The sequence below is a fragment of the Carcharodon carcharias genome, chromosome 18 (assembly GCF_017639515.1).
Source record: "Carcharodon carcharias isolate sCarCar2 chromosome 18, sCarCar2.pri, whole genome shotgun sequence".
Classification (NCBI taxonomy): domain Eukaryota; kingdom Metazoa; phylum Chordata; class Chondrichthyes; order Lamniformes; family Lamnidae; genus Carcharodon; species Carcharodon carcharias.
The window spans coordinates 52,393,248-52,417,716 of record NC_054484.1 but is presented as its reverse complement, the minus strand read 5'-3'; the positions used below and the strand labels follow the sequence as shown (position 1 = coordinate 52,417,716).

The 24,469-nt window shown below is 42.5% G+C and overlaps 1 protein-coding gene across 1 annotated transcript in view; it reads right to left on the bottom strand.

Annotated features, from left to right (window-relative positions):
- The window catches only part of dmd (dystrophin), a 1,748,406-nt gene that overhangs the window by 1,421,335 nt on the left and 302,602 nt on the right, over positions 1-24,469 (bottom strand). The window contains exons 4-5 of the mRNA XM_041212034.1: positions 23,627-23,704; positions 17,584-17,676 (exon numbers count right to left, since the gene is read on the bottom strand). Coding sequence (XP_041067968.1) covers positions 17,584-17,676; positions 23,627-23,704 — 171 coding nt within the window. The remainder of the gene's footprint in view (positions 1-17,583; positions 17,677-23,626; positions 23,705-24,469) is intronic.

The following is a 24,469-nucleotide window of genomic DNA, read 5'->3' as shown; positions in this document are numbered from 1 at the left end:
TCCTCTGGAGACTGCCTCGGGCCACTTGCACAGATCAACATGTGCTCCCCGCACACACCCTGGGATACCCTCCTTCCCCAGTACAGCTCTCGTCCTGCAGCCTCTTCCCTTGCCTGAGGCCACTTCTCCCCCTTCCCCAAGCAAGTCCTAGCCCTGCAGCCATTGAAGAGCCACTCACATATGAATGATCCGGTGGGTAGAGATTTATCTGTGAGCCCCCCTAAAGTGATGTGGTACTCTCTGTAAAGCCTGGTGCTGGTGATTGTAAGTGCTGCCAGAAGCAAGGTAAGCAAACAAACCTTGGAGTCCCGAGCGAAGTGCAGCCCGCCAGGTGCACATCGCTTATGTGCAGTTGTGTGTTTTCCCGCCGATGTGGGCAGACAATCCAGCAAGGGATGGAGGGGATGGGGATGAGTCCAGTGGACTGGCCTTACAATGAAATGCTGATGTATTACAATGAGGTTCCTGATGTCCGATGGCAGGGAATGCGGCCTGCCATCAACTGGCTAAGCAGATGATCACAAACTGGTTTCACAATGTTACGAAACTGATTTTTGGCCCCCTCATATTTCCACTCACGTCACCGAACACGCTCGATGCCAGGAGGCACGAAAATTCTGGCCACTTATCTCATCTTTGAGACTGCTCACATGAAGAGCTGAATTTCCCCGACCCCCTGGTGGTGGGTTTGGAAGCGGGGGAACCAAGAAAAAAGGGGACAGCCATGTCCAGACAGCTGCCAGGTACATTCCTGCCACCAGAGAACTTTCCCAAGGAGGGCTGAGAAGTGGATTGGCTGCTCACTCCACAGAGGTGGACAGCCAAATAACATTGCCAAAGGCCAAAACAGGGGCAATTTTTCAGCCTCACCGGCATTTTGTTGGTGGAGGACTAGCCCTCACTGCAGCAGGCTGGGAGCAGTGTGGCCTTTCCTGCCTGTAACTTCATGCCTTAAAGAGGGGGCTGCAGACAGGAATGGATGTACTGGAAATCCAAGCAATCCACTTGGAGGGCTTCCCCTCTGCTCCCAGGGGCTTACTGGCTTCACCTCTCAGAATGTGTTATTTAAATGTATGCCCCGCTAAGATAGACCACTATTTGTCTCAGCAGTGCTCACCTCTCCCAGTGGGGCTCCCGAGGTTCTCAAGCTGTTGGCCTTTTGATTAGGCTGGCAGCATCAGGAGCCCACCTCCCGCAGAAATAGCCAATTAGGATGTCATCTCCTGGAAGATCGAGGCGCCGGTCTCACCGCAGGCAAGTGAGGGCTCAGGACTCCCATTAGGCCCAATGTCAGATTTCTGAATCCCACGGGAAAAGCCTCACTCTAGAGGAGGGTTCACAATTCAGATGCTGATTGATCTGCTGTACGTTTCCAGTATTCTTTTGTTTTTATTTCCTGTCTCATGATTGCTAAGACTATGCACACAGCTTCCGAAGTCTCTTGCATGCTAATGAGTCTAGGCTCACAATAGAAAAAGCACAACAATTTTGCACAATTGGCAAAAAAGGGGGATTTTCACCCAAAACTCTTAAGGAAGGCTGATGTAAAATTCTGGGCAGGATAAATCATGTTGGCTCAGTACAGCGTTCCAAGGTTAGGAGTAAATCATTCTGTTCGGGAAGAGTGGATGAACGTTTGTTTAGCCTCGAACTTGTGTGCAATTGCTTCAGATATATGGTCATGCTTATCTGGCATATAAGCAGAAATTTCTGGAAATGCTCAGCAGGTTAGGTAGTACTTGTGGCGACAGAAACAGCGTTTATGAAGCAAATATCCTTGACACTGGCCTGGAAGGATCCTGTTCTGTAGAAGCTTAATGCAATTATAATTTTTACAGACATAGGAAGAGGCATTGTACCCTTGAGGTTATCACTACAGCAGAAAGCATAGCTCAGCTACCTTCCCTGCAGTGAGGCGGAAGTGGCAAACACAGATTTGATCTGTATTTAAACATTGGGCCGTGAGTATTAATGGGTGCGAACGCATGCCATGGGTTGACCTGAAGATGTTGTGATCTCTTCAATTGGGGTTCCTCATCCAAATAATTCAGAGTTATGAGAACCACCAAACAGATTACCATTCCCCAATTCACCTTGATAGGGCAACTTATACTCAGCATCATTGACACAACTTCAAGAAAGTACTTTTGAGCTAACTGAAGGCTTTAACAAAAAAGTCAGAAATAAAGATGGAACTGATGGTATACAAGATGCTCAACACACCAATAGGGAAATATTCGCTAACTTTATTTCAACAGCAACTTAAATAACTGTCTTCTTTCTTTAAGATTTACTTCATGTGTGGCAATGCCAATTGTAGTAATCTATCCAGTGGGGGTGCTGCACCAGGAGGGGGCCAAACCTCATCCACAGTTGTGCAATTCAGTGTAGGACTGTTTCAAAAAAATTAAATATACCATTTAAATGAAGCTTGTGCATAGCTACAGGAGAACATCATTCAGCCCCGAGATCAAACAACAAAAAATTGAAGTGTATCATGAACACACAGTGCAAAGCTAGGAGCCCAATTCTCCAATATGCACAAGTGGCAGAGCTTAATAAAATCTACAACCTTAAATATTAATGCAAGGGGAAAAAGTACCCCATCCTGCTGTTAAAGGGAAATTGTAATGATCTATTGCCAACAAATTAATACATTGTCATCTAGTGCTCATACCTGGCATCTGATTAATGATTTAGGAATGAATATTATCCTTAACCACAACAATTGTCCTTAGTAGGTCAGGCTATAAGAAGATAGTCATCAGTTATGCAGCTAGGGTTGTTCATATGGTACTGATTAATTTTACCCAGTAAATACAATACTGTACAAACAAATTCATCCAAACAAATTTATTCAATATTATTTTTATTATCATACAAATACTTCCTCTTATGCAGTCCCTCGAGATCAAGAATGACTTGCTCCCACTCCAGTGGGTTTTGAGATGTTAGTTAAGTCCAGTGCACGATCTGCAGACTTTGCCATATCCGGGGCATTTGTTAACTCAAGAACATAAGAAATCAGAGCAGGAGAAAACCGTATGGCCCTTTGAGCCTGCACCGCTGTTCAATATTGTCATGGCTCATCTTTCGCTTCAACTCCACTTTCCCACCCAATCCCCATATCCCTTGATTCTGTTCAGAGTCAGGTAGACAAGTGCTTGGAGGTTTGTATGTTCTCTCCAATGCCTCATTGTACCTCTGCACATTCCCAACAAAGTCTCGATGTGTTCAGTGCCTTCCCAAATGAGCCTTCTCCATTTTGGTCAGTCACTAGAGACCCCCATGAGTCGGTGGGGATGTTTGACCTCTTCTATTTCCTCAGAGAAATAGAGGATATTTCTCTGCTTTTGTGTTGAGCATCTTATATACATACCTCGAGTCCCATCTTTATTTCTGACTTTGAGGTCATCCCTAAAGCATTTCTACTGTCATACAAATAAAAGGTGGTAGAGGTTGCAGATTTGGAAGGTGCTTTCAAAGTAATCTTGGTTAGTTGCTGCAGTGCATCTTGTAGATGGACACACTGCTGGCATTGCGCATTGATGGTGGAGGAAGTGAGTTTTTAAAATGATGGATAGGGGTGCCAATCAAGCAGGCTGCTTTATCCTGGATGATGTTGAGCTTCTTGAGTGCTGTTGGAGCTGCATTCAGCCAAGCAAGTGGAGATTTTCCAGCACACTCTTGACTTGTGCCTTGTAGATGGTGGACAGGTTATTGGGAGTCAGGAGGTGAGTTATTCACTGAAGAACTCCAAGCATCTGATCTGCTCTTGTGGCCACAGTATTTATATGGCTAGCCCAATTATGTTTCGGGTCAATGGTAACACCCAGGATGTTGATGGTGGGGGATTCAGCAATGGTAATGCCTTTGAATGTCAAGGGGAGATGGTTAGATTCTCTCTTGTTGGAGATGGTGAACACCTGGCACTTGGTGTAAAATTTGCTTACTAATTATTTGCCCATGTCTGAATGTTGTCCAGGTCTCGCTGCATGTGGATACAGATTGCTTCAGTATCTGAGGAGTCAGAAATGGAACTGAACATTGTGCAATCATTAGCGAACATGCCCATTTCTGACTAAAAACAGAATTACCTGGAAAAACTCAGCAGGTCTGGCAGCATCGGCGGAGAAGAAAAGAATTGACGTTTCAAGTCCTCATGACCCTTCAACAGTCACGAGGACACGAAACATCAACTCTTTTCTTCTCCGGCGATGCTGCCAGACCTGCTGAGTTTTTCCAGGTAATTCTGTTTTTGTTTTGGATTTTCAGCATCCGCAGTTTTTTGTTTTTAACCCATTTCTGACCTTCTGATGGAAGAAAGGTAATTGATGAAGCAGTTGAAGAATTTGGGCTTAGGACACTCACGCGAGAACATAAGAACTAGGATCAAGGATAGGTCATTTGGCCCTGGGTGCCTGCTCCGCCATTCAATAAGTTCTTGGCTGATTTGATTTCTACCTTAACTCCACTTTCCTGCCTGCTCATCGTAACCCTCGACTCCCTTTGTCAACTAAAAGTCTGTCTAACTCAACCGTGAATATATTCAATGACCCAGCCTCTACTGCTTGCTGAGGAAGAGAACTCCAAACACTAAGGTCTCTCTCAGAGAAGAAATTCCTCTTTATTGAAAATAGGAGACCCTTTATTTTGAAACTGTGTGCCTAGTCCTGGATTCCCCAAAGAAAAGAAACATCCTTTCAGCATCTACCCTGTGAAGCCCCTTCAGGATCTTATATGTTTCAATCACTCTCATTCTTCTAAACTTCAATGAGCATAGGCCCAACCTGATCAATCTTTCCTCATAAGACAAACGTTTCATCCCAGGAATCAGCCACCTGAAGCTTCTCTAAACTGCTTCCAATGTAAGTATGTCCCTCCTTCAATAAGGTGGCCAAAACTGTACAGTAATCTAAGTGTGGTCTCACCAGTGCCCTGTACAGTTGTGGGACGACTTCCTTATTTTTATACTTCATTCCCCTTGCAATAAATACCAACTTTCCTTGTGCCTTCCTCACCACTTGCTGTACCTGCATGCTGACTTTTTGTGATTCATGTACATAATCAACCAAATTCCTCTGTACTGCAACATTATGTAGTCTTTCTCTATTCAAATAACATTCTGCTTTTCTGTTCTTCCTGTGAAAGTGGACAACCTCACATTTTCCCACATTATACTTCACCTGCCAAATTTTTTCTCATTCACTTAATCAATCTATATTCCTTTACAGACTCTTTGAATCATCCTCACAACTTCTTTTGCTACCTTTCTTTCTGTTGCCTGCAGGCCTGACTACAGTACAGTCAGTCCCTACATCCTGGTCATTAATATAGGTCATGAATAGTTGAGGCCCAGCACTGATCCCTGTGGCACTCCACTCATTACAGTTTACCAACCTAAAAATTGCCAATTTATCCCAACTATTTGCTTCTTGTTAGATAGTCAGTCCTCTATTAATGGTAATACCATCTCCAACAACATAACCTCTTATCTTGTGTAGTAAGCTTTTGTGTGACACCTCTTCAAATGGTTTTTGGATATTCAAATACACATCTACTGTTTCGCATTTATCCGCCCTACTTGTTACATCCTTAACAAACTCTAATACGTTTGTCCATCATATGAGGAACTCCTGCAGTGATGTCCTAGGACTAAGACTACCTGAGGGTGCATGACATTTAAGGAGGACAGGGAGGTAGGAAAAGGTGGAGAGGTGGCTCTGTTAATTAATGATGAAACAAGCACAACAGAAAGGGATGAATAAAGTTCAGGAAACCAGGGTGTAGAAGTAGTTTGGGTATGGATGAGAAATGATAAAGGCAAGAAGTCACTTGTGGGAGAGGTGTACAGAACCCCTAACAGTGCCCACCATAGCAGGACAGAGTATAAAGGAAGAAATAATGGGAGCTTGTCAGAAAGGTACGGCAAGAATCAAATGGAATTTTAATCTATATAGAGAGTGGAAAAATCAGATGAGCAAAGGTAATCTAGATGAGGAGCTCATAAAATGTTTTCAGGATAGTTTCTTAGAACAGCAGGCTCTGAAGCCAACCAGACAGCAGGCTACACTAGGCTTGGTATTGTACAACAAGATAGGATTAATTAATGACCTCATGGTGAAGGTGCCCCTGGGTAGCAGTGATCATAATATGATTGAATTTTACATTCAGTTTGATAGAGAGAGGAGAGTGGGTCCAAGACTAGTATTTTAGACTATATAAGGGCATGAAAGCACAGCTAGCTAAAGTGAACTGGTTAAGGGGAAGGTCAAAAGAGATGCAATGGCAGACGTTTAATGGGATATTTCAGAATACAGAATCGATACATTCCAATGAGAGGGAAAAAACGTCCCAAGGGGAGGACCCACTATCCGCGGTTAACTAAAAAAGTTAAAGACAGTATCAAACTTAAAGAGAAAGCATATGTGATGGGTGGCAGCTCAGAAAGTTAGACAGAATATAAAAACAGCAAAGAATGACTAAAAGATTAATAAGGAGGGAAAATTAGAGTATGAGAGAAAGCTAGCTAGAAATATAAAGACAGATAGTAAGAGCTTCAATAGATATTTAAAAAACAGTAAAGAGTTAACAAAGTGAGCATTGGTCCTATAGAAAGTGAGTCTGGGGAATTAATATGGGAAGAGAAGGAGATGGCAGATGAATTGAACATGTATTTTGCAACGGTTTCACTATAGGTGATACAAATAACATCCCAGAAATAGCTATAAATCAGGAAATTGAAGGAAGGGAGGAACTCCGGAAAATTACAATCACCAGGGAAGTGGTACTGAGCAAATTGTTGGAGCTACAGCTTGACAATTCCACGGGTCCTGATGGACTTCATCCTAGGGTCTTAAACATGTGGCTAGTGAGATAGTTGATGCATTAGTTTAAGTTTTCCAAAATTCCCTAGATTCGGGGAAGATTCTATTAGATTGGGAAATAGCGAATATAACTCCTTTATTCAAAAGGGAGAAAGAGAGAAAGCAGGAAACTACAGGCCAGTTAGCTTAATATCTGTCATAGGGAAAATGATAGCAATTGTTATGACAGACCTTATAATAGGGTACTTGGAAAAATTCAGAGTAATCAGGCAGAGTCAGCACTGTTTTGTGAGAGGGAAATCATGTTTAACCAATTTATTGGGGTTCTTTGAAAAAGTAACGTATACTGTGGGTAAAGGGAAATCAGTGGATGTACTGTACTAGATTTCCAAAAGACATTTTATAAAGTGCCACATCAAAGATTATGGTGAAAAATAAAAGCTCATGATGTAGGGGGTAACATATTGGCAAGGATAGAAAATTGGCTAGCTAACAGGAAACAGAGAATAGGCAGAAATGGGTCATTTTCTGGTTGGCAAGATGTGACGAGTGGTGTGCCACAGGGATCAGTGCTGGGATCTCAACTTTTTATAATTTATATAAATGACTTGGATGAAGGGATTAGCGTTGCTAAATTTGCTGATGATATAAAGATAGGTAGGAAAGTAAGTTGTTAAGAGGGTATAAGGAGGCAACAAAGGGATATTGATAGTTTAAGTGAATGGGCAAAGATCCGGCAAATGGAGCATAATGTGGGAAAATGTGATATTGTCCATTTTTGCAGGAAGAATAAAAAAGCAGCATATCATCTAAATGATGAGAGACTTCAGAGTTCTGAGATGCAGAGGGATCTGGGTGTCCTTGCACATGAATTTCAAAAGGTTAGTAGGCAGGTGCAACAAGTAATTAGGAAAGCTAATAGAATGTTATCTTTTATTGCGAGGGTAAAAGTAGAGAGGTTATGCTTCAGTTACACAGGGCATTGGTAAGACCACATCTTGAGCACTGTGTACAGAATTAGTCACCTTATTTAAGGAAAGATGTAAATGCATTGGAAACAGTTCAGAAAAGGTTTACTAGATTGATAAGCAAGGGGATGAAAGGTTCTCGGGGGTAGGTGGGAATATGGGGCTGAGGTTACAAACAGATCAGCCAACATCTTATTGAATGGCAGAGCAGGCTTGAGGGGATGAGTGGCCTACTCCTGCGCCTAATTTGTATGTCCGTATCTAAGATAACTGTCTTCCAACAACCACAACCATCAGCACCGATATGATTAAACAAAGAGTTGCAGCCCTTGTGGGAGGCAAATAAAGTGTTCTAGATAGCATTTGAAATACTTCTTGGAACATGGAAGTTTCAGAGACATGGGGTCAGGTGCTTCCAGGTCTTCCCTGATGTCTTTGTCACCAGGCTATGGCACTTGTGGGCGAGCATAGACATCAGCAAAGTCTTGCTCCCAGAACCCAGTCAGGTATTCCTCAATAGGAGCTTCATTGTCAATGGGGACAAACTCCCATACTAACATGGGAATGGCCACAGTGAAGGAGGACAGCAAGGGAGATAGGTCAGTTACAGCAGACAATTCCCCAGTTTCTTCTACACTGCTGGGGAAGCTGCAGTTGGCAACCCACTGACAGTGAATGGCTTGACTGACTGCGCTGCAGAGGCAATCCAGTGGCAGGCATGGAGCACTTGAAACAAAAACAGAAAATGCTGGAAAACCTCAACAGGTCTGACAGCATCTGTAGTGAGAGAAACAAAGTTAACATTTTGAGTCCATATGACCTTTCTTCAGAGCTGATGAGCACATTAACTTGTCAGGCAACTTATTTGGTAGATGACGACAAATGCTGGGTGGATGCAGACTATCAATTGCTCTTTTTAGAGACATAAGTTCAGTAGACACTTGCGGTAGTCGGTTTTGATTATGCCCTTGTAGTATAAGGGGTTAATTCAAACTGTGTGATATGCTAATGAGACACAGTATACATCATCACAGGAACTGATACAACATCTCATGATCCTGTTGCTTCTTCTCATGGAAAAGATGTAGCTCACAGTAAGAAATGTTCCATTAAAATTAACGCTGTCCTCACCTCAGCAGGCTCTATAAATAGTCTGTGTTAGCACAATGTGACCAAGAATATTATATGGTGGCAGAGAGTAAAAGAACAAGCATGGAAAAGTCTCTGCCATTACTGCAAAGCTTCGAGCAAGTCACAGATCTCAATCTAGCTGAAGTGTGGCTAAATTGACATGGAAGATTTACCAGGAGTTGCACTGCCTCGGGCCTTGGTGCAAAGCCAAGCAGTGAGCAGTTCAGTATGCTGTTATATGCGATGGGTGGCTGTGCAGATGATATCCTAGTCAGGAAAGGGATCGATGAAAAAAAAGCTACGTACGATGAAGTAATAAAAGCACTTGATGCCTACTTCAATCTGCAGAAGAATGCCATTGTCGAGCAGGCTAATTTAGCAAGCATACCCAATGAAAAGGGGAAAGTGTTGATACATTTATGAACAATCTGTGTAGGCTTACAGAGAACTGAATATGGCAGCTTAAAAGATGAAATAATCAGGGATAGAAATGTTTCAAGAGTCTTGGCTGAAGCATTTTCTGATCACTTGCAGTCAGTGGTGATTTAACCTTAAAGGCAATTCAACTGGGCAAATAAATTGAGGTAAGGAAGCAGAATTGATCAGCAATTTGGGGTGACAGGGAGTACCATGTCCCAAAAAAAGCTGACTCAATGGAGTAAGTTAAATTTAAAAGCAGCGAGGTGGCCGTACAAAAGCAGGGGAAGCAGGAAGAGTGTCCATCAACTACCCCAGCTAACTGTAATTAGTGTGGTGGGAAACAACAGTCACAAAATCTGTCCCGCTAAAGAGGCCGCATGCCATTTTTACAGAAAGAAAGGTCACCTTCAGGCTGTGCCGCAGCATGAAGCTTGTGCTGAATAACATAAAAGAGAAGCCTTTGAAAGGTGGCAAGATCCATGAAATAGAAGATATCAATGATATTGCAATGCCTTTCTTTGGAGAGACTCAGGAATTAAGCTGAAGCAACTGGAGTGCTGATATCCCAATAGAGAAAAAGATACACTTTAAGTTAGATATGTGCAGCAGTTTTGGTTCTTTCTGAGAAAGGTTCTCTTCAGCCATCATGCAAAAAGCTACTTGGGCTGGGAGGTATAGAACTCAAGGTCACAGGGAAACTGAATGCAAATCTTCAATATGGAGAGGGGGAAATTATTGTACCTTTTATGTCACCCTGACCCAGAGCTGTTCATTCTTAGGCAGGAAAGCCTGTACTGACTTTCATCTGATTTGCAGAGTAGAGGAAATGGAAAGCCAAGAAGATCAGCCTAAAAATTTCAGAACTAAATTTCCACACCTGTTCGGAGGACTAGGGAATCCGAAGACAGCATTCTACATAATTTTACATCCTGAAATAAAGCCAGTGTGCCTGTTTACACCCAGAAAAGTTCCTCATCCACTCTTCACAGAATCACAGTGCAGAAGAGGCCCTTCGGCCCATCGAGTCTGCACCAACATGTGAGAATCACTCTTGGAAAAGGTGAAGAAGGAAATTGACTATGTTGAAGCAAGGCGAATATACACCCGTGACAGAACCACCAAGCTGATGATCAGGAATGGGCCCAATGCCAAAACCCAGTGGATCAATCAAAATTCAAGTAGCTCTTACACAGCTGAACAAAGCAGCCGAATGCAAAGTTTATCCTAGTCATCAGTGGACATGAGCTTAATAAAACTGGGAAAGTTCAATCTGCAGAAAGCTGGATGCAAATAGTGGTTTTTGGCAACTACCCATTGATGAAGAGTTTAGGTTGCTCACAACTTTTGTTACACCATTTGGGAGGTTTTGTTTCAACACATTTCCCTTTGGCATCACATCAGTGCAAAAAATCTTGCAGAGGACACTGTCAAGTACCTTGGAAGGACTGGACAGAGTTGTGTGTCACATGGATGATGTCCTGATCCATGAAACCACTCAGACAGAGCATGATACTAGAATGAAAGCTGTGCTGCACCACTTACAGGAAGCGGACTTATACTCACAAACAAATGCAAATTCTTGCAGCTGACTGTCAAGTTCCTATGGGTGCATCCAGTGTCAGAGTTCATTCACAGAAGAGAAGAACAATTAAGGAGTTTCCAGCTCCTCAGAATCTGACTGAGCTCCAGAGATCCATAGGTATGGTAAACCAAGTTGTAAAGTTTTTGCCCAACCTAGCTATTGTCAATGTGCCACTACATGGCACAAGGAGGAAGCACGAGGTATTTTGAGGAAAACAAAGACATGTTGATATCACCTGATATTTTAGCTCGCTATGTCCCAGAGCTACCCACTGTCATTGCTGCAAATGCACCTTCTATGGCATTGGTTGCTGTACTCTTTCAGATCAAACGAATGGAAAGTGTAGACCCATTTACTACACATCCCGTTCACTGACAGAAACCAAATAGAGATATGCAGTGATAGAAAAGGAGGCATTAGCTACTACATGGGCTCGCAAAAAGTTTGCAGATTATGTTCTTGGTCTCCACTTCAAGATAGATACAGACCAAAAACCCTTAGTGACACTCAAATTCCAAGGAGTTAGCAAAAAGGCCTCCAAGTGTACAATGATTCAGACTGAGGATGATGAGCTTTGATGCAAAAACAGAGAATATTCCAGGAAAGCAGCAGAACAGAGCGGATGCTTTGTCCTGAACTCTAGTGTTAAGGCCTGAACAAGGTGGTGTAGTCCTTGTTGCTGAGGTAGAAACTTTTGCATCAATAATAACCACAATTCTATCAGCAACAACTCAGTGACTAAATGAAATCAGAGATGCACAGAAATCTGAAGTATGTGCTCAGGTCAGAGAGTACTACATAAAAGAATGGCGAGCATGCACATCGCATAATCCCATTCTTAGACAGTACTATGAACAGAGAGGACACCTCAGTGTGGTTGTTGATTTACTCATCTATAACAAAAGATCAGTAATTCCAAGAGTTCTGAGATTCAATATACTGCAATGATTGCACTAATGACATTTAAGCATCAGAACATGTTGATCCAAAACAAGATATTCTTTCTGGTGGCTCTCAAAATCATTGGAAGAGATGATATCAAACGGTATTACTTGTGCAATTCCTCTTCAGGAGACAAGAGAGTTGTTGATGTCATCTTCCTTTCCATCAAGACTATGAGAACATCCTGGGACAGACCTCTTCAAACACAGAGGTAAAACATTCTTGATCATAGTAGACTACTACTCCAGATCTCCAAACGGATAGAAGTTAAGCGGCTGTAGGATCACACTTCTGAAACAGTGATTACATCCCTGAAGGAGATAATTGCAACACATGGAACTCAAGACCCAAGACCTTGTAATCTCAGACAATGGGCCGCACTTTGCCAACATATACTTTGAAGAGTTCATGGCATTGTATGGATTTGTCAGAGGCTTGGGGGAGAGAGGCTGGTGGGGGAGATGTAGCATCACCCTCCCTCTCTTCAGGTACCACGCCCTGAGAGGGCATTGGCAACCATGGACCTCCATGCTAACTTTGCTCTGGACGTGTGGATCATCTTCATTGGTGGTGCATTCATCCAGTTTGTGAGACCTTTCTCTTTTACCTTCCATCTTTCCCATCAGCATCGGACTTTCTAAATCATGATTTCTAATTATGTGCCCAAGAAATTCCAAAAGTATCTTCCTAATAAATGTTGAATTACATGGAGAATCAGAGATTTGGAGGTGGATGTAGAATAAGGCATTAATACTACCTGTGAGATGTGTTAATAAGACACAATATACATCATCAGAAGAAGTAATGTAATGTATCATGATCTTGTTCTCCCATGAAAGATATGTAGCTCATAGTAAGAGATGTTCCATTAAAGTTAGCATTTTCCTTACCTCAGCAAACTTTGTAAATGTTCTGTTTTAGCACAAGACCAAGGATATTACAGTCCTTGGTGAGGGGTTGAAGAATGGGGATGTTGAGTCAAAAGAACACTAGCTTGATGTTGGAAAGCTGGTGACTAGCCTGATGAGAAGGACACATTCACAAATGGCCTTGAGTTTTTGGTGGCACATTTCCCTGTTGTCTGTGGACAAGCCCAGGTAACTGGTAACTTAGCAGCAGGCCAACAGCTTAACAAGCACCAAGCATAGAGTCATAGAGGTCTACAACACAGAAAAAGGCCCATCAGCCGATCAAGTCTGCACCGGTCAAGCAAGTTCCTAACTATTCTAATCCCATTTTCCAGCACTAGGCCCATAGCCTTGTATGCCATGGCATCACAAGTGCAGATCCAAATACTATTTAAATGTTATGAGGGTTTCTGCCTCTACCATCTTTTCAGGCAGTGAGCTCCAGATTTCCACCACCCTCTGGGTACAAAAATTCTTCCTCACATCCCCTCTAAACCTCCTGCCCCTTACCTTAAATCTATGCCCCCTGGTTATTGATCCCTCCACCAAGGGGAAAAGTTCCCTCCTGTCCACCCTATCTATAGTCTAAAATTTTATACACCTTAATCATGTCCCCGCTCAATCTCCTCTGCTCCAGAGAAAATATCCCCAGTCTATCCAATCTCTCCTCATAACTAAAATGCTCCAGCCCAGGCAACATCCTGGTAAATCTCCTCTGCACTCTCTCTAGTGTAGTCACATCCTTCCTATAACGTGGATTCCAGAACTACACACAATATTCTACCTGTAGCCTAACCAGCGTTTTGTACAGTTCCAGCATAACCTCCCTGCTCTTACATTCTATGCCTCGGCTAATAAAGGCAAGTATCCCATATGCCTTCTTAATCACCTTATCTATCTGTCCCGCTACCTTAGGGACCGGTGGACATGTACACCAAGGTCCCTCTGATCCTTGGTACTTCCCAAAGTCCTGCCATTCATCGTGTATTCCTGTGCTTTGTTTGTCCTGTCCAAGTGCATCACCTCACACTTATCCAGATTAAATTCCATTTGCCACTGATCAGTCCATCTATACCCTCCTGTAATCTAAGGCTATCCTCCTCACTATTTACCACCCCACCAATTCTCGTGTCATCCGCGAACTTACTGATCAACCCTCCTACATTCAAGTCTAAATCATTTATATATACCACAAGCAGCAAAGGGCCCAACACCAATCCCTGTGGAACCCCACTGGACACAGGCATCCAGTCACAAAAACACCCCTTGACCATCACCCTCTGCTTCCTGCCACTCAGCGAATTCTGGATCCAGTTTGCCAAATTGCCTTGGATCCCATGGGCTCTTACCTTTGTTATCAGTCTCCCATGTGGGACCTTATCAAAAGTCTTGCTGAAGTCCAAATAGACTATGTCAAAAGCATTGTCCTCATCTACACACCTGGTCACCTCTTCAAAAGATTCAATCAAATTGGTCAGGCATGACCTCCCCTTAACAAAACTATGCTGACTGTCCTTGATTAATCCCTCTCGCTCCAAGTGTAGATTAATTCTGTCCCTCAGAATTGCTTCCAATAGTTTCCCCACCACTGAGGTTAGACTGTCTGGCCTGTGGTACCCTGGTTTATCCCTTCCTCCCTTTTTGAATAACGGTACCATATTGGCTGTCCTCTGGCACCTCTCCTGTGGCCAGAGAGGTATTGAAAATTATTGCCAGCGCCCCTGCTATCTCCTCCCTTGCCTCACTCAACAGCCTGAGGTACATTTCATTCGGGCCTGGAGATTTATCTACTTTTAAGCCTGCCAGACCACTTGGAAGCTCCTCTCTTTCTATGCTAATTTCTTAATTATATCATAATCCTTCTGTCTGATCTCCATACCCATGTCGTCCCTCTCACTTGTGAACATCGACACAAAGTATTCATTTAGAACCCTACCTACATCTTCCAGCTCCACATACAAATTACTACAATGGTCCTTAATGGGCCCTACTTTTTCCCTAGTTATCCTCTTACTCTTAATGGACTTGTAAAATAACTTAGGATTTTCCTTTATTTTACCTGCCAATGTCTTTTCATGCCCCTTTTTTGCTCTCCTAATTTCCTTTTTAAGTTCATCCCTATACAGTCTATACTCCTCTAGGGATTATGCTGTTTTGAGCCCTTGGTATCTGCCATAAGCCTCCCTTTTTATCTTTATCCAATCCTGTATATCCCTCAACATCCAGGGTTCCTTAGATTTGTTGGTTCCACCCTTTATCTTTACTGGAGTATGTTGACCCTGTACTCTCTCTATTTCCTTCTTGGATGAGTCCCACTGCTCTGACGCAGATTTACGTAAAGGTAGCTGCTCCTAATCCACTCTGGCCAAATCATATCTGATCTTATTAAAATCGGCCTTCCCCCAATTTAGAACTCTGATTTCTGGCTCATCCTTGTCCTTTTCTTTAGCAACCTTCAATCTAACGGAGTTATGATAACTATCTGCAAAATGCTCCCCTACTGATACCTCTACCACTTGTCCGGCTTCATTCCCTAAAATTAAGTTCAGGATTCTTTTAGGACCTTCTATGTACTGGCTTAAAAAGCTCTCCTGGGTGCATTTTAAGAATTCCTCTCCTAAATCTATAACACTATGACTAACCCAGCTAATGTTGGGGAAGTTGAAATCCTCCACTATTACTACCCTATTATTTCTACATTTCTCTGAAATTGCCCTACATGTCTGCTCTTCTATTTCTCTCTGACTGTTTGGGGGCCTATAGTACACTATATATATTTACTAAGCCACTATATAGCAGTGGCTTAGTAAACTCCCCCACAATATTGCAGCAATGGATGACTGTAGTGTGATCCTTGGAGCTTTTGCCTCCTTTACATTGCTACCTGAGAAATTGTTGGGCAAGACCTAGAAAAACATGCCAGTCTTGTCCATACTATAGATGCCTCTTGGTGATGCAACCATGGATGCAAGACACATTTTCAGTCACTGACAACATTGGTGTTGGCATTGGCACTCTTGCCCAAGATGACCTGAAATGATATGGACGGTTGTGGAAAAATTCCAATCACTCATCGGATCCTTGAACTAGGTGAACTGGGGACAGAGTGTAATGCAGGGCAGGAGTGGACTGGAAACAATGATGGATTGTGAGCAAGCATGGTGGAATGACTCCTACACCATGGTACTCATGGTACAAAGGTCAGACCTGCAGCAGAGATGTTTTCTGGTAGGAAAGCGATGGGATTTATATGCATCAAGAAGCTCCCATTTATATTTCAAGATGCTGAAAACTTGTGTTTTATGAAAACTCACAGATGCTTTAGCTACCATGATCATGCTAATTAATTATTGATTCTCTTGCCTAATGACAGCTTATTGCACTACTGTTTACCAGACATGTATTCAAATATCCCAGTGAAAGTTTTCCAATTAATCCTGAAGAACCAGATGAGATTATGATCAGTACCTAATGAACAATGCTAGGAACTTCAGTTTGAAAGCAAAAAGCTGACATGCCTGTATCTCTGCCTGTGACTGTACCATCTCCCAATGACAATTCCAATGTGACAAACAGCCATACTTTACTGAGATGGGTAGATTGGGTGCCTGTGTGTCTGTGTGAGGGTCCACATGCATGTGCATCAACCAGGTCCAGATGCTTGAACTGTGCCTGTGGGCACGAATATCAACAGGGTCCACACAAAGTGGGAATCTTACAAGTTTGGGCTCGTGCACACCTTTGTTTGTGTCTATTTCAAAATTCTGGAAAATGCATCAAAAAGAATGAAACATGACACCAAATATTCCAAGAAGTAAATTCCCATAAAAAAATGTTCATTATACCCACTTCTAAAAATGCCATTAGACCACTACTGACTGGCTCAAATAAAGTGTGGACTCTCTTTGTCATGTAAAGATCACAATGCATTCATAACTGTAGCAGGTCTATTAAAGGAAATATTCCTGACAAGATTGAGTACACCGGCAAATCAAGCCCACAACTTTCTATAGGAGAATCAGTGCTTTTAAGTATAATTTTTCATCTTTAAGGAGTCACGGTAAAGGTCACTTCACCTGATAAACTACCGTATTATTGCAAGAAAATTTTCCAGACTATAAAACAGAAAGGGCACAATTGTATAGCAATATATTCCCATCTAGCAAGGATAATGATATAGTGCAGTGTTTGAGAACACAAAGATCAAACGCTGAAGCCTGCCCACCAAACAACTCAAGACAGCATCCCATCCCTGCTAGTTGCCTTCCCATAGGAACTAGGTAAAATCAGAGGAAATTCCTTGTCTGGTTTCTTTTCTCATTAGCTGTTGAGCAGCATTAGTACAAACCAAGGAATGAAGGGTACCAGTAAGATTTGTCTGAACTACCTTAAAATGTACCTTAAAATGGAACTCCAGTATTACTGGTGCCAACATTACTGATTTTAACTGGGATTTAATAGTTTTGAATTGTTTTTACCTTCTGGGAGGCCACTTTGGCCAGAGGGAGTTTGTATCCCAGTGAGATAGATATGAGTAGAAAAGAAGCTTATTGGCGGATCCACACATTCACCGAAAACTAACTGATCTGGCATTAAAACATTGCATTGTTTAAGTAAAACACACAGAATAACTTTGGGTTGCATTGTGGAATGCCTGTGGAAGGGCAAATAATGACAGTAACTAACATGATATTGTAAAAGCTGAGTATTTCTGACTGAATGTGACTGAAGACTCTCCCTGAAGTCATAACAATCCAAGAAGCTGTTAAGAAAAAAACAAATTGGGTTTTTTTCTTTTTATTTACCTGCCAGTGAAGGATGATGCTCCAGATCAAACCCAGAGTAAGTTTATGATTTCCATCCACTATATCACTTCCGCCAATATTTACCAAATCCACCTGTGGAGGCAAAGGAGGATAAACATAACTAGACATGTTTTTGCATAAGGTGGCCTAGACATTTAGCCAAGATTGTTCAACCAGCCACCTAGAAAGTCTTCTACGAATACCCAAGTTCCAAAATAAAGGCAGGATATATTCCAGAATCTGTGGCAATTTGGTGACAAGGAGGTGGAGCATGCATTTAATCATATGAGACCCTGCCCCCTTCCCACCCCACTGTCAATTGAGACCCTTAAGTGGCCTACTGAATCCCACTTAAGGGCCATAATCCCTCTGTCACTGGCATTAAAGCAGCAGAAGGTTGGGGGCTCGCCATGTGGGGAATATGACAAGCAAACCACCGTGGTGTTTGCTTGAAGGCTCCCAGGGAGGGTCCCTCATTAAAAGGCAATCATTGCCTGATCAAGCAACTGACATTGCGAAGGGGGGTAAGGGGATGTAGTGGGGGGCCCACTGGGAGCCACCCCCTTGCTCCAGCTGTCGACTCCCCTCCCGTGATCTCCCTCTCATTCCCTGTGGCCTGGGATAAGGCAATGATTCTAGGTCTCAGGTGGGTGTTGTACTGGAGGCAGCCACCACCTCCTCAGTGGCGCTGATATTCAACAGAGCTATTCGGCAATCAGAGGCCTGCAGCTCTCGGGGAACAGGACATCCGTCTGCAGGATCCATGATCCTGGGGAAAGGCCGGCCACTGACTGTCAAGTGCCCAAGTGGCACATGATCTAGGGAGCCCTCCTGGAAAGAAATGAAGTGGGGCTCCCGCTGGCCCTCTGTTGCCTCTGGCCCTTGACTCTACTTTTAATGTGTTGTTACCTGCATGAGTGCAACTGTAGAAGTGAACCAATTATTGTATGTTGTATTCCTGGAGAAATATATTATTGTTACCCTGGCCTTGAATGTGCATCTTTCTCTAGTTTCTCTCCTATCTTACATCATGCCCACTGAGGTTATCTTATTCATGGCACCCACCTCCTGCTCTTTCGATCCTATTCCTACTGAACTGCTGCCCACCCAACTTCCCCACCTGGTCCCCATGTTAGCTGATTTTGTTTATGGCTAATCTATTGCATTTCTAACTATTCCAGTGCTGATGAAAGAGCACCAACCTGAAAGGTTAACTCCTGTTTCTATATCTCTACAGATGCTGCCAGACCTACTGAGTTTTTGCAGCATCTTTTTTTTTTAAATTGTTAATGATTCTCCCTTCAGATATTGTCCCTCTCTCCTTTAAAATGTGCTGTCATCATCCCCTCATCAAAAAAAACCCTTGGCCCTACCATCCTTTCAAACTATCACCTCATCTCCAGCCTCCCTTTCCACCAAAGACCTTCAACATGTTGTCATCTTCCAAATTGGTGCCCATCTTTCCCAGAGTTCAATGTTTGAGTCCCTCCAGTTGAAAGGACTTAGCTGATCTCCCACATTCTGCCCTCCATAAACTTGAGGTCATCCAAAACTCTGTTGCCTGTGTTTTAACTTGGACTAAGTTCTGTTCACCTGTAACCCTGTGATCACTGACCTACATTGGCTCCCAGTCAAGCAAATTCTTGATTTTAAAATTATCATCCTTGTTTTCAAATCCTTCAATAGCCTTGCTGCCCCATCACCTCTCCCCAACCCCCAATCTCTGTAATCTGCTATTTCACCACCATTGGTGGCCATGCCATCAGCTACCTAGGTCCTAAGCTCTGGAATTCCCTCCCTACAGCTCTCCGACTCTCTACCTCGTTATTCTCTTTTAAGGTGCTCCTTAACCATTGGTCATCTGATCTAATATCTTCCTTTTGTGCCTTGGCATCATATTTTGTTGTACGATGCTCTTGTCAAACACTTTGGGATGCTTTATTACATTAATGGTACTGTATAAATACTTGTTGTTGTCATGGGTTTATGTAAGAGTTGTATGCAGTTTAAAACCAAAAGAAGTAAACTTAATTTCTCAATTATAGGCTGTAGATGACAGTTCTGTGAGGCAAGTTGCCAAATGCTAGAGCGAGAGACTGGAATACAACATTTTGCGCCATGAAGTGACGAGGCACAGAGGCTAATTAGTCTCCCAGCATGTCAATGTGAAGTTAGCAGGGTGAGACCAAAACCATCTATAGGAGTCATTAAGGCTACTGTGATGGGTGATGTATATTTTTAGATTTTTGTGATTATGTTTTCAGTGTAGAAAGCTTTGGGGGGGTGTGTGTGTCCAAGGTTAATTAAACAGGGTGGGGGGTTACTGGAGACAGGTGGTCTGCGAGGTCTAAGAGGTGAAAGGTTAAAGGAGTTAGGTTTACACATTTGTAACGCGAGGTTATTGTGAAATTGAGTTACAAGTAAATAGGTTGGATCTGAAATTTGCATTGTGAGATATGTGGGGACATTGGCTTTACAACTATTGAATTTCAAAAGGAAGTTCAGAGGTGTCAAGGGACATTTTGCATCTTACAGGGGTTCGATGTGTTAAAAAGGGGAAGGTATATTGAATTTTATTGACCTGAAAGCAGAGACAAAATAGAAAACATGAAAGATTTTTATATTTGGAGAACTGGAGTTTCAAAGAAGTGTTTGAGTACAATGGTACCTGAGATGAAAGGGGGAAAATATATTTAAAGAAGGGATGTTTAACTATTGAGAGAATTGCTGTGAGGTCAGTAGCCCTTCCTCTTCATTTACACAATAAAAAAAATGGTTTATGATCAGTGAGGCACTGTTGACTCTGGGGTCTGGCTTGCTCAGCAATAACAACACTACTTTCTGGCTCATCCTCAAGTTACATTTGGTCAGCTATGTGGTAAATTGCCCACTTTTGCAGGATCTTAAGGGTTCTCAATGAGCATTCTTTACACTAGAACCTGACTGCAGTGCAGAAAGAAACATAGTTGTCCTACCAGGATAGCCAAGAGAAGGCTCCACTTCACATCTCTCATTTCTGCTGCCCTACGGACCTCCAACTTCTACTCTGCACTATTGTTTCCTTCCCTGCTTCCCATGGCTATCCATAAGTCAGCAGAAAATCTTCAGTGCGCTGGCCTCTGCTTTCATTTGCTTAGTCTATTCAATTTACTCCTAATGGCCACAGCTGCTACTTCATCATGCCCACAACGGTATCCTAGCTGAAGCCTGGTAAGTGTTGAAAGCCCTGCCTAGGTCATGTACCTGCTTGATTTCACTTTTCTTGGAGAAGCTAGCATGCAACAGAATGCAGGCAAGCAACTGAGGAGGATATCTGAAAACACACTGATATGGAAGAGCCCCCCACCCCTTGATATAAAAGGAAGAGACATGATAATTAGCATCAGAGATGGCAAAACTGGTGCTATAGCACAGATTTATGGGTATTGTTTGCACCAATCCCTTCTCTTTCAGTCAGACACTCACTCACCTTCTCAGCACAGCAACTTGGAGTGACATAGGGCTATCAGTGATCTTGTAAGTGTGTGCCCTCAATACTACAAACTCTTTTCTCTCTTCCCTTTTGAGGGTGAACAGACAATGGGATCACTAATGCCCAAAAGAGCAATGATACAAATCTTGATGACAAGGCACCATCACTCATTCTTACAACACCAAGCACCAGCAGAGAAGATCAGCATCCTGCATGAGTCTGAGGAGAGAGTACAGTGGGGATGGTCAAGGAACACATGAGCATAGCAAGGAATGCCAACGGAAGAATTAACCAGAGAGTCATCTCACATCCCAGCTTTTTTTTTTATCCGTTCATGGGACTTGGGTTTCACTGGCTAGGCCAGCATTTATTGCGCACCCTTAATTGCCCTTGAGAAGGTGGTGGTGAGCTGCCTTCTTGAACCATTGCAGTCCATGTGGTTTAGGTACACCCATAGTGCTGTTAGGGAGGGAGTTCCAGGATTTTGACCCAGCGACAGTAAAGGAACGGTGATTTATTTCCAAGTCAGGATGGTGAATGGCTTGGAGGGGAACTTGCAGGTGGTGATGTTCCCATGCGTCCACTGCCCTTGCCCTTCTAGATGGTGGTGGTTGTGGCTAAGCTGAATATAGAGATGAAGACTTCAGATTGTTGAAATTTTTCTTTCAAAAGCATATTTCTGCACAATAGTTAATGAAGGCATTGGACTGCCTGCCAGGGAGCTTTCAATATGTTGGGTAGCATTGTGAAATACACTCGCTGCTTTCATTTATGGGATGCTCATGCATGACAATCCACAGTCAGCCATGGATTGGCTGGTGAACCTAATGATTAATCATGCCGTGATCTTGATTCCAAGCACCAAGTCTTTGCACGCTGTACAGGTGCAAAGAGCAGCGAATAATTCAATAAAACATTATAGAGTCATGGCAGCTAGTAGGACAATAGGCAGGCCTGCAAGATGTGCTGCTGTCATCAGACATTAAAAGCGTGGAACTAGAGGCAATTACAGAAATAGGGAGGGGCAAGGCCATGGAGGGATTTGAAAACAAGGATGAGAATTTTAAAATCGAGGCATTGCTTAACTGAGAGCCAATGTAGGTCAGTGAGCTCATAGGTGATGGATAAATTGGGTTAAGACGTACAGTTTATGGTGAGTAGAATGTGGGAGACTCGCCAAGGGTGCACTGGGATAGTCAAGGCCAGAGGTAACACAGGTAAGAATGAAGGTTTCAGCAGCAGATAACCTGAGGCAGATACAGTCAGGCGATGTTACGCAAGTGGAAATAGGCGGTCTTAGTGATGGTGTGGGTGTGTGTTTGGAAGTTCATCTCGAGGTCAAATTTGATGCTAAGGTTTGCTCCAGGCTCAGACAGTTGCCAGGGTGAGTGATGGAGTCAGTGCCAAGGGAATTAAGGGCTGGGGTGACCTTGACTATAACAGGCAATGCTGCATTAGCTCTAGTTGATCGCTAAGGTACAATTGACGGATGGCCCATCTGATGGTGAGATGAATTAAGGTGGGAGGAGCCTCGGTAGCAGCATGGACCTGCTGAGCCAAATGGCCTGTTCTTGTGCTGAAACTTCTACATAACTCTGTTGTTGACTCCATATAGAAACAAAGCTCCCTTATATATATTCTTCAAGGAGAAAACTGGAGATGTGTTCATAGTCCAGAGCCTATGACAGCAAATAAAATAACATATACCCGCACGAAGGCCAAAATTCCCACAGCTAGTGCAATAAAAATATATCCAAAATCTCAATATAACTTGAACAAATGCAACTAAGAATTCCTCTGAATATTGTTTGAAGTGCTCGAACAGACTACCCATAGTTTGTGGGTGGGAACAAGAAGTAATGTTAGTCAGACAGCAAAAAGTCACGAAATTGCATTGGCATCTTAATGATACCACCTAACCTTGTTTTCATATATTCATGAGATTCCCACTTGTTTCAGATGGGAGTTGTGGCCACTAGGAATATCCTGCCCGAGATAAGGCAGATTCTGCAGCCAATGCATAAATGTCACTTTCAATTTTCACCAAATGCCATTCCTGTTTGACAGAAATGCAGCAATAAAGAAAATCAAATAATCAAATCAATAAAGAAAACAAAATTGCCTCCACAGGGCCAGTCCTTTAATGCCCCAGTTCTCAATCTTAGTCTCATGATGTTTGGAAGGCATTAAGCAGGAACCAGAGATTCTTCAGGGACAAGGAGAGAAGATTAGCAGACAATTCAATTCTAAACTGACCTCATGCTTCTTCTAACAGGGAAGTTAGAAAGCAGCATTGATGCTGGAACCATGTTAGTGAACAATTCTCCCAACCACAGCTGATGCAGAAATTACAGTTGTCCAAAAGTGGGGAAAATTTTGCAATTTATCATCATAAATATTGGAGAATGATGCCTACATTGCTTTTTCAAATGAGCATCATATAATTCTTTAAAAATAAACTTGGCCTTTTGAACAGTTCAACAAACAATGCCCTATCCCAACTTTAAAACTGTGCATTACAGTCTATCATACAGATTCTATCAGTTCACATATAATCACACAACTACTTACATTATTCTTCTGCAAAATTTGTAGCGCTCGATTGACATTGTTTAGTGCATGAACCCTTGTGCATCCCTTTTCTTTTGCCTAGAACAATAAATACACAGGGACAAGAAATACATATTTTTAGTAAGAATCTAGATTTTTTATCTAAAATCAGCTGGAGAGATCTCTGCTGAAGGCTGTCTAACTCCTCACCCCAATCCACGGCAGGCAAGGAAATAAAATGATATTCCAGTTTAATGATTCATCTGACAATAAAGATTCAATGAATTGATCAACATAAATTGGTTAGCATAAGTGACTTGAGGACAAACTGAATGATTTAAGTGGCCTTTAGAGCAAAGTGCTGCAAGCTAAGGACAAAGCAAGCATGACACCTCTGACAGCTCTCAACAACTTGTGAATTCTTGTCATTCGTAACTAGATATGAAAAGATATCTGTATGGTATCTGCATGAAGACTGATGTTCACTAAGGTTTTCCACTGAAGTTACAGCAGAGATGCTGCACAAGACTAACTAGAAATTGTATTGTTTTACATGAATCTATAAATTTTTTAATGGTATTAAATTGTTTTACACGGTACAGTATACTTCTTGCAAAGCATATTACACGCGTAAGTTGATACTTGTGTTTACAATAAATATGCAAAGCTGTACTGTTGATGAATACATCAGAAAGAACAGCTATTTCCGATTATACATGTACATAGGATAATAAATCTCATCCCAACAGCTCAGCTGCTCGCAATCAAGGGCAGAGGTACATGTTTGAAATCTGCCCATCAAACTCAGCTGCCTCAGTTTAATACATTTGACCAGTACATGGCAGTCCATTGACTGGACAAGTT